Source organism: Brugia malayi, assembly GCF_000002995.4.
Source record: "Brugia malayi strain FR3 genome assembly, contig: Bm_v4_ChrX_scaffold_001, whole genome shotgun sequence".
NCBI lineage: Eukaryota > Metazoa > Nematoda > Chromadorea > Rhabditida > Onchocercidae > Brugia > Brugia malayi.
Genome location: NW_025062479.1, coordinates 12,629,738 through 12,640,942, shown reverse-complemented (window position 1 = coordinate 12,640,942; position 11,205 = coordinate 12,629,738). Strand labels below are relative to the sequence as shown.

General features: G+C 33.5%; 2 protein-coding genes across 2 annotated transcripts; one reads left to right on the top strand and one right to left on the bottom strand.

Moving 5' to 3' along the window:
• Positions 1–1,611: 1,611 nt before the first annotated feature.
• On the bottom strand, positions 1,612–4,698 carry Bm3337 (Uncharacterized protein; the record flags this gene model as incomplete). Its single annotated transcript, XM_001897553.2, has 4 exons — positions 1,612–1,680; positions 2,786–3,040; positions 3,352–3,522; positions 4,618–4,698. 4 exons carry the CDS (start codon positions 4,696–4,698, stop codon positions 1,612–1,614), a joined length of 576 nt encoding a protein of 191 aa, XP_001897588.2.
• A 1,927-nt stretch (positions 4,699–6,625) lies between these two features.
• Bma-cyn-10 (Uncharacterized protein) lies at positions 6,626–9,133 on the top strand (the record flags this gene model as incomplete). The annotated part of the gene is made up of 7 exons (XM_001897554.2): positions 6,626–6,703; positions 7,012–7,173; positions 7,358–7,476; positions 7,672–7,798; positions 7,962–8,118; positions 8,374–8,618; positions 8,939–9,133. 7 exons carry the CDS (start codon positions 6,626–6,628, stop codon positions 9,131–9,133), a joined length of 1,083 nt encoding a protein of 360 aa, XP_001897589.2.
• Between the last annotated feature and the right edge of the window lie 2,072 nt (positions 9,134–11,205).

Sequence of the window (11,205 nt, the reverse complement as noted above, 5' to 3'; positions counted from 1 at the left end):
ATGCGATCTACTCGGGTATTTACCGTGGGAAGTGAAGGGAAGGTATTTGTTACAGGATTGAAAGAGGCTGTTGCTTGAGCATATGTTTTAGATTTAGATAAAAGTCAACATCACGGATAAGAAATGTAAACAAGAGAAATTTTCTTTTAGAAACATAATTAAAACGATCGTCTTTCAATGTTTCAGATGTCTGATTGTAAAAAAAAAAAAAGACAAGTATCAACCACCAATGAACTATCACTGAAATAAGTGATCTTATTTTAATGATAACTTAATTGATATTTGATAACCTTATTTTATTCAACCCTCAGAATCATTTCTATTCTGCCAGCAATTCCTCAGCCATTTTAAAGAATAAACAAGAAATTCATTATACGTCATGATATGATAGATGCTGTGTTGACAGGTTAATAAGTATTGTAATTGTACATCATCTTGACAAAATGTGACAAGGAATATATAAAAAAACAAGTAACAACAGGTATTCTTTTTTGCTCACCCTTTCTCTGTCACTTCTTCATGCAAGAATTTCGAATAGCTATGAAATGCCATATCGTTCGTACATGATGTCTCTTGTTAGTCCTATAGATTCAAATATCGGTTAAAGAGGCAATGTACGATATTGTACGATGTAAACTCTTTTAACAATGAAAAGAACAAACTCTATGGCGACAAGGTGTATCGCAGTAATCTTTACCCTTCCACTCCACTTCTACTACTTTATTCTCATATGTAAAAACACAGTCCATCGATTTCTGTTCGATAACAATATAAATTCGATAGTTAAATCAAATACCATTTCGACTTTTTAAGTACTGTTTTTTTCTCAGCATTGTATCGGTTGAATTGCCTTAATTGTTTATATTACTTAAATATAAAACTTAAAAATGTTAACATTATCGTTATATGTCCATTTGCGCCTTCAACTTCAATATTATTCCTTCTTTTATCTGACATTATTCCCTAAATAAAGGTAATTAGTGAGGAGAAGGGTTGTAAAAGTTCATTTCAAAAGAAGAAAGTTTAATTTCAAAAAAAAAAACTACCTCATAAAGAAGGTTCGTATCTTCGTTACTTCAACCGACATGTTAATTTGATTTGATAGGAACGAAATTTCTTTCTTTTTGACAACTGTCGTCACACGAAAAAATTTTTTATCAAATGTCAGATTACTATGCCGTGTCCTTCGTCTTCTAATGACTTACAATCCGGAAGTAATCGATGTGTGAAGTGAAAAATTTCAACTTCAAGCACTCTTTCGCTGAAGAGAATCGTAAACAACAACAAATAGGACTGATCCTTTTTGTTGTTTACGAATCTCCTCAGAAACATATTAGAACACTAATCAATTTTGAGACATAATCTTTTGCGTTTTATTTTCTCCTCGATGAATTTCAGCCAGTGAAGAAAAGAAAGATAAAATTCTCAGTAAATTGGATTCAATGTAACCAGCATAGAGAGGTAAGTAAAGTAAGTTCCTTATCAATTTAAGTTACGAATGACAACAGGCACAGTCCGTTGGTCAGGTATTTCTGTTTCAATTAATGCAAACAACGTTACTGAAAGAAAAAAACTTGGCTAGCCACTCGATCAGAGGATACTGCATTTTCCTTAAATCTGTTTTCTGGTTGTTGACTCCATTCTTCGGCAAAGTTTTGCTCCATCCTCGACCCCTTCATCCTAAACAAGTTTCATTTATAAACTGCCACTAGTTAATTGGACATCCAACAAGCTTAACAAAAACAAAAGCAAATTCATTAACACACATTTACAAGGATTACATATGAACTGCTGACAACAATAGCATGAATCCCTAAAAGGAGTCATCCTACACTCTTTTGTTCTTGGAACTGCATTTTGACCTTTCCACCTTTGTGAATTGTTTTTTTAGGTTACAAAGACTGCCTGTTCGTTCATTTATTCCACAGCGACACGTCCATCCTTCAGGTGTTAATAACTAAAGCTACCAATTGAAACTCGCAATCAGCAGGAAAATAAAGCAGACCACAGATCTTAATATCATCAAAAACTTATTCAGTGAGATTTACTCTAACTTTGCTAGGAAATTTAACTCATCTAAAACCAAATAAATTATTAACTTACTGTTGCATTTTAAAGAAAACATACGCTAATTAAATGTAGTTATTTAATTAGATTTAGAAATAACTCTGAGACTATTTCCACTACTTAGAGCAGAAATAAATCAAGGATTTGTCAACCTAATTCCGATTCTGCCAAATTTAATTTGGTGGTTCCATATTCCGCTCAACTATTCTCAGGGAGAGCTTATGGTTATTTTCTGACTCCCATGTATGCATAGCATTCACAGTTCTCATCCTATAACTTCGATTTCTTAGTTCGGAAACCACGAACTGAAAGTTCAGTAAAATTCAAGTCTTTAAGCAATCTTTAAGCAAAATCGAAAGTATAGAATTTAAAGAATGTTCAGCAGCAAAATTGGTGCAAAAAATGGTCAGAATTATCACTCAAACATTAAAGATGTAAATGAAATTTTATCAATAAGGGATCATCCCGTTCTTTGATAATTACTCTCGAGAACAAAATTGGTTTGTCGACGAGATTCACAAAGTTATCTTTCCCTGCTTTATTTGTTGTCTTCATTCGTTTCATGCTATGTGACATTACATAAAATAACTGACATTTATTGTGAATACTAGCAATTTCTAATGACTGCACAGTGTTAATTCAGTGTTGAAAACATAAAACTATGAATGTGCTTTTGCAGACTTCAATCATTCACAGTAGATACTGTATTAGGTTTTACTTTGCTGATATATACATCGGGGATGGGTCGTGTCATTCCTCTCAGTAGCTCTACTGTACTTCGACCCCGCTCCTTACATTCATATTCGATCATCTGTCGCCAAAATGCCGTATTTGGTGATATAAATGGCCTTTTATCCAGCACGTCGTAATATGCTTCCCTCAAACTTAATCCTTCGTTGAGTACCAATGACATTATACACAGCGACGAAGAGCGACTGATTCCAGCTGCACAATAAATTAATGCTTTTCCACCCTGTAGAAAAAATTCTTTTTGACGACAATTTAAATTTTCTCTCCAAAACTCGAAGTACATTTCATCACTACCAAAATAGGCGTTTCACTGTGTCTAATGTAGATGAACTCAATCTTGATTATCCAAATCAGCTATCAATGATAAACTTTTTGAAATTCTCACAAACATGTTATCGTACTTTAGAAGTATGTAACCGTTATTAACATTTCTTCACCCGGTCGAATTCTGTGAATATTAAAATTAAGTAAACTTCATCAGCCAGTTCTTATAACAAGCTAAAAAATTATTGCTTAAAAATCATATTGCAACACCTTTTTTTGTGCATTCTGAATAAACTGTGCAGCATTTCCAAAATGTGGAGTAAGGTTAGCGATCAATGAGTCATCCACCATGATGTGCAGAAACTCGATTCCTTCATAGTGCGGATTATGGGGAAGATTGGTAGCATCAATTATGTGTGTTATTGCAAGATCTCGTAGTTTCTAAAATAGATCCGTGGAAATATGAAGATAAAGCTATAAAGATAGCAGTTTCTTAGCTCTCTCAAGTTCTGAAATAAATCTCTAGCAGTGCATTAATCAGTACAATGTTTCAGAATGAAAGAGAAAAGAAGAAACTTTAGAATATTAACAACACTTTTCCTATTCCAGTTTTTCTAAAAAGGATATTTTTTAAATTATAAATACGTTTTTTAAATACCAATAAGCTGAAGCGAAATACTTTCTTACAAATCTTTCTCGTCAATTATAATTTCTCATTGATCTCAACCCCGATTTTTAATTTCAGTGCATCGTTATTTTTTGAGGATATCGGGAACGGATGAATTTTATATGCAACTCTTTCCGATGCATTCAACACACAATAATCAATTCCATTTAGTCGCAACTACAAAATTTTCAGAAAGCCGGTGATAGACCTAGTTTGTCAAACCACAATCAAATCCACCAATTCAAAGATAACATAACCAACATATTAGTGTAAAAAAATCCATCATATGAGAAGATTTTTCTCATATGATGGATTTTTTTTTTCGTTAGCAGCACTAAGAAATTGACTACTCCATGAATCCATAAGATACAAAATATATTTTTTATGAAAGACTGAAAATACTTTATTCAATTTTTTGTAAATTAAATGCTAATGAAACACCTAAAAATCTTTAACGCACTGTCTAATAAGTTAATATTTATAATCATGTTCTTTTTTGCTTATAAATTGCTCACCATTTGGCAAGATTTTTACTTCCTTTCAATGGTTATTCAGATTGACTTACTACTTCCCTTTCTACTCCGACAGGATTCTTGACGATTTGACGAGTTTTGCTTCTTTTTCTTTATATAGCCTCACAATAATTGCCGAATTATGAGTAGAAAATCCTCCCGATCCTTACTCAGAAAAATTATGCGATATAGATGATCGCATAATTTGTGACGGCGTAATAACTCTGTCCCAAAATTTAAATCAATCTGTTCCTCAAATATGATATTGCCGATTAAATGATTTGTAAAAAGTCGCCACAATTGTTCAGAAATTGTCTCTTGATGACAGCTGTAAAATTTTATCAATAAAAGGCCTACCTTTTCCGTAATACAACCAAAACCACTTAAGTAAAGATAGGGCCGAACTTCCGAGACATCGCATAATTTCGAAGTAACCATCGACTGGTGTAATTTTGTTGTTCGTTCCTTACATAAATCATATACCAATCAAAACAATGGGTTTAAATTTCTGGCAGTACTTGCTCAGTAGTACCAAACAGCCTTTAACCTGGAAAGTAACACAAAAATACCATCTATGCTTGTTTACTTTATGCGATGAAGAGAAACCATAAAAGAGATTGACATTATACTAAATTATCCGTTCAATTATTCTAACATATATAACACTGAGCAGCAGAATCAAGCAGCAGAAAGTTTCTAGAAAGATCAAAATATTAAAGAAGCAAACAAGCATTAAAAAAACTGCTGTCTATATGGACCATAAACATCAACTTGTAATAAAATGAAACGACTTGACGTCATCAATCATGGACGCGATATTTCTTGAAGTTGATGAGGCGGAAAAGAAATTAAGGAATTCTGAGTGTTTGCACGTCACTCATCCAAAAGTATCTCCAAAAGAACCGTACCCCCTATCTACTTGAAACAGATAAGATAGTACTTTTCATGCCTTTTTGATATGTGTGACAGGTAATATCAAATAATGTTCTGAAACACTCAAAATTTTTAAAAGGAACTCTGAAGAATTTAAGAAAAATTGTTGAAAATTTTCCCAGAAAACGGTGTGCACTTCTTTGATTGTCCTTTGATATCATTGTTCTTAATAATTTCCGTATGCTCATGTGTAGCGAGTAAAAGCAGGGTTGATCAAATCTGTCCCTGAATTTGTCACCTAAATCATTCACAAACATAGAACAGTGCATCATTTCTTATTCAAATGAGAAGTTTTACAATCGACGATTCTGCTTTGGCGCTTATGGAATTTGTACTTTTTGAAGAAACTCGGGAAAGAAGACTGAAGATGATCCATTTTCGAGAGAAATCTAGTAAGGTAACCAGCATATATATGCACTGACATCCATATTTGTACTTATATCAGAGAAAATATAAAGCAAAGTGAAGCGAAATATTTCAACTAAACTTCAGAAATATGAAGTGTGACAGATACGGTTAATATGTTAAATTATAATCCGAATTTAGTAACTTCAGAACCTATTCAATGGGAAGTTGAAAATTTCACATATATTTGGAATTATTTCTAGAGGAGTATTAAGCTTTATGTTTTCAATTCATGTTTACATCGATATACTCCTGTCTGTAAGGTGGATTTGCTTCATCTTACTAAGTACTTTAAAAATTACGGCTGAAATCGACGTGTATGAGGAGCATTTTTCTTTTTGGGTTTTTAAAAATATTTATAACGGTCAACATGAAGTGCATCTGCGATAATGATGATAGATCCGTCTTGATCTCCCCTCACTGAAATAAAAATGAATCATTCAGAGAATTACAACTTCTGGATAAAAAGAAACTCTCTCAGGAAAATGATGGCAAGTATTCCTGAAGACGGAGAAGTGAAGACTGTTGAAGATGGAAGGAATTAAGTAGTAGTGCAGCTGATGAAGGGAGTTAAAACATTTTAATGAAGTGAGGTAGGGATAAGTATTGTCAAGAGAGAAGGGTGAAAACAAGCGAAGCAGAGAATAACTGACATTAATTTATGGATAATTGGGAAGCGAAATATCGAGACCGTCTCAATCAACCATATCCCAGTAGTAGTTCAGTTCACCCACACCTGAGTCCGAAGGTCTCCGTTACATCCTTTATCGACGAGACTACCTCAGGCACCTGCACCAGTAGCAAGGTACAGAACTAAAGAGCACAAAACCAAACTTCAACTCTCGGATGAAATACGGCACGGCCTGCGTGGGTTTGTCTGCTGAAAGGATTTGAAGAGTTTGTCGGTTCCCGAGACACCTTGATGCGCTGTGATGTGTGTTACGTAAAAATTTCTTGGAAGAGCTTCTTGATATATAATTTAGTTGGTGGAATATAAGGCCGAGTTAAGCGTGACACAGTGAGTCGTATGTCGGTCACGTTGCAGACGACATTGGGCGATATCAAAATCGAATTGTATTGCGACTTATGCCCGAAAACGTGTGAAGTAAGTATTATTATTTGGTTACAAAGGCATTATGATATATTACATACAATTTCTACGTTTCACGTCCTCTTTTTCCAAGAAATATATTTTGAAGAGGAAGGATACGAGTAACTATGTTGCATAAATGATTACAAGTTTTCCACTGAATACTTGAGATTACCACACGGCTTTTTCTCTGTATATGATTACATATAATTATGTTAAGTAACGCGAAATCATTCTGCGATCCTATCATTAGTGACACTGTGGAAAGTTAAATTCGCCAGACTTATTTTATCTCTTTTTAACAGAAAATTGCCGATTTGCAGAATTTTTTGGCATTGTGTGCAAGTGGCTATTACAATAACTGCATTTTTCATCGTAATATCAAAGATTTTATGGTACAAACTGGTGATCCAACTGGTACAGGCAAAGGAGGTGACAGTATCTGGGGCGGACCAATTGAAGACGAATTAAACACAGCTTTGAAGGTATTTTTTTTATTGTGATGTAGCTCATGCTGTAAACAGCATTTGTTCACGTCCTCCATATGTTCTCTTTCATGCCGACATCATTCATTTTCGTCGTAATAGCTTTTGTGATCTTTTCTAAATAACTTAATTCCTGGGTTGTAGAAGTGAAAGGATGTTTTTAAATTCCAATATATCATTATAGCACGACGCCAGGGGCGTTGTGTCTATGGCTGGTAACGGACCAAATACAAGTCGATCACAATTTTTCATTACGTACTCAAAACATCCAACATTGGACTTGAAATATACTGTTTTCGGACGGTTTGTTTTGCTTTTATTTATAATTTTTACTTTGGATATGTGCAGATTTATTAATGTTTCTTTGTTTTTTGCAACATGTTTATTTTGCACAATGACTTGTTCTGTAAGTTTTTATGAGATGGGTCAAAAGATTCCTATCGTTCTTTCATTCCTTGTTTGTGCGATAATAGCTCTCAAAACCAATATTATTTGCAGTGTAATAGACGGGTTCGAGATACTAGACGAGTTGGAAAAAGTCAAAGTTGACGCCAAATATCGACCAGTTGTAGAACAGAAAATTCGAAATGTTGTCATCCACGCTAATCCGATTGCCGACATGGCAGTCACTTCCTAAAATCAGTTGTTTGAGTCGCGTTTCATCATACAATATTACACATTATCATTTTATTTTCGCTGCTTCACGGTCGATCAGAAATAAATCAGCAAGTTTTTATTTCACAAATAGGACTGTGTTGCGTCATTTAACCGATACAAAAGATGAGCAGCTGTTGAGATCCGACGAAAGATATCCGATCGAGGTAGAAAAACAAATTGATTTAGAAAGAATTCGAGAAATGCAAAAGTATTTCGAGCAGTATACTGAGGAGTATGTTGAGGTGGAAACGGAGTTGGAAACTTCGTGCAAGATTATGACGAAATCAGGTATATATTGTCTAACTTTTCACCTAAAATTCGATGCCAGTCAACACTGATTTAACATCTGAAAACGAATGATATGTTTTGAAACAAATGTGTTCTTGATAGCCGAAAAAGTGAAATTATGTTCCTCATATTGTACTGCTAACGATTTCTTTATTTTGTTCCATTACAAATATTTATTTAGCCTTACTATTTAGCCTTACTGCAAGGTGATATATACAGCGTTCAAGTTTTCTTTAACTGTTTTACTTTTTGCAGATCGTTTACGTCAACGTCTTGAACCTTTGCTAAACTTCGAACAAGATTTTTCATCAAGTCCGTTAAGTGTGGAAGAGATTGTGAACATACTGCGAGCCGAGTGCGCTGAAGATATCATTTGCATCAGAGTGCCTGTAACTGATACACGTGACAGATATGTTATTATTTGTACGCCTCATAACATAAGACACGGTGAAGCTATGATTCTCGCTGTACGGAAATGTTTCAAGCTTAAGACTAATCAGGTTTGTTGTACTATATCCCTGTCTTGGTTCAGTTTTTTTCACAAAGTGAAATATGAACTCAGTTTTAGGGACAGTTTTGTAATATTTTAAATAGGAATTAGTTTTGCTAAGTTTTTTTTTTTCTTTTTTTTTTACTGTCTTCATTGAAAGAATAATTTTATGTAAGTTTAAGATAAAGGAAATGCATATTTCTGGTTTTATTTTTGTTTGCTCTTTATTATGAATATTATATGTCTAACCATTCCATATTATAGTTTTTTCTTTTTCGTTTTTCCTTTTCTTTAAGATTCTTCCTGAAAGAAGAATTTTTGAATTTTAAGGTGCAGCCACCGAAAAAAGCGAAAGTTGGCCGGTGGTTGTGTTACGTGTTCGACGATATCTCACTACACATAATGACCCGTGAAGCGCGACTCAAATATGATCTTGAAAGCCTTTGGGGCATCGGATGGATGCAGACGTTAGAAGATGAAGGCGATGTTTCGAGTCTAGAATTTCCGATGCCTGTCTCTAGTTAAGCTGTTCTTTTCCCCTTTGTTCTGGTTTTTTTTTTTTTTTTTTTTTATTATGAGTGAAAGAGGAAAATTGCCTGATTCAGTCATTCAACATATTTCAATTTACTCCAACACTTTTCTAATTCAGTCCCATAGCGTAATGAATTGTCACACTAAAATGTCGGCATATTTCGTCATCATTTATCATTGATTTGATAAGTTGCAAGACTTATATTTTTGTGTTATTTCGCATTTTGCCATTTAATTTCAATACATTTCATCGTTAAACGTTAGAATTAAATTTGGTCATTTATTTGTTTACGAACGTATGTCAGTGGCAAAATGTATGTGTATTCAATAAAATCAATGAATTCAATACATTTAATATTATATTAAATTTCGGATTGTTGATTCAAGGAATTCAATTTTTCGGAAACGGAACAATATAGCAATATAAATCTGAATCATCGGATTTGATTTTAAAATATATAAATGGAAAATCTGTTTTGTTCAGCTGAATAATATGACAGATAAGATCATTGTTTAGTTAATGCCCGCCTCGTTGCCTTCTGGATAATTCCGCAATTCCACTTCATAAGTTTAATATCATTTTCTTCCTTCCCACATCTCTGCCTATTTCTGTAATGGAAACAGTGAATTGAAGATTAAACGAAATTTTTCACTACGCTTCACTTCCTTTTGCTGGCACTTCAATATGATTACTTCCGCCTTTGTCAAATACATTGGAACATTGGAAGTTGACAGTTTCAAGTGTGAATTGTGTATGCAAAGAGAAACAGAGAGGACTGTAGGAATGAAAGAGATTCACACATTTATTCACTTCGAGAATGCGCTGATTGTTTTGATCCAAGTCTCAGGCCATACTCCAAAGGACCAATCTTAAATAATTTCTTTTAATCTGATGTCACGGTTTTGTAGCTGTGTTTCTCCCAGAACAGTTATTTTAATTGTAGCTTAAAATTAATCAGAATTATTATACATGTCGAATTGATATTTGATCAATATCAAAATTTGCAACATTAGTTTGGGTGTTTAATTGATTGATAGGGCGATGAGAATGACAGTCATTGTTACATTTCTCCATCAGTGACCAAAAAAGTACTGCCAAGACTTAATCCTTTTTTTTAATATAATTGGACTTAACTCGTTACTTCGGAATCTTTTTTGATATAATTTAACTTAGCACAATGGTATATGACTTCTGATCAAGACATTTCTCCTTCCTTTTTTTGGAATTCGTTTTGGTTTCAATAAAAGGTTTTGAATAAGTTCTTTCATTCCATAAATTTATTGAAAGTGATATGATCATCACAACGACAGATGACCAAACTCATGTTATCCTAGTCATGTCAATTGAATGAACGATTTTAACTGGCTAATTATTAATGACCATTGGATTTATTTGTGGAGAATAGGTTGAATAATTTGATTTCAGTGCTTAACTTTCGAAGTAACAGCAATCGGTAAAAGATCTCATCATCAAAAAATCATCAGAAAAAACAGTTTTTCTGACCGGTTTTCAAGACCACTTATTTCTCTAAGGATTCTGAATTTCATGCTGCTAATTTAAAACAAAATTTCTTACAAAAAATAAATCTTTTCGCATGAAACAAAAAATGCTATTGTTGCAGCAAAGAGTACTAAAAGTAATTGAATTGTGTATACAATGAATTAGTTTATTTTCTATTCGTTTATCCATCTGTATATTATGGAATCCTCAGGAAGGTTGGTTTTTACCCGGGATCTCACACGACATTTTGCATCATTGTTGAAAAAATTTCCTTTGATGCAAGAATATTTGGATTTGGATTGAGATCGAGAAATAACTTTCCTTCTTCTGAATGCTAGTTTGATTGCTGCTATGACTATTTTAGTCGGATATCAACTTGATATAAGGTCGTGATTCATTGACATCATTTAACCTTCGTATATTTGTCGAATGACTGGATACTTCTCATCTATCGTCAGTATGAACGAGACAAAAGCAATCTCACCAAAATGTCTTACTTGTAATGTCAGTCATCAAGAAAACATCATAAATCGAATCTGCTTAAAATCCGTATTATTTATCCAAA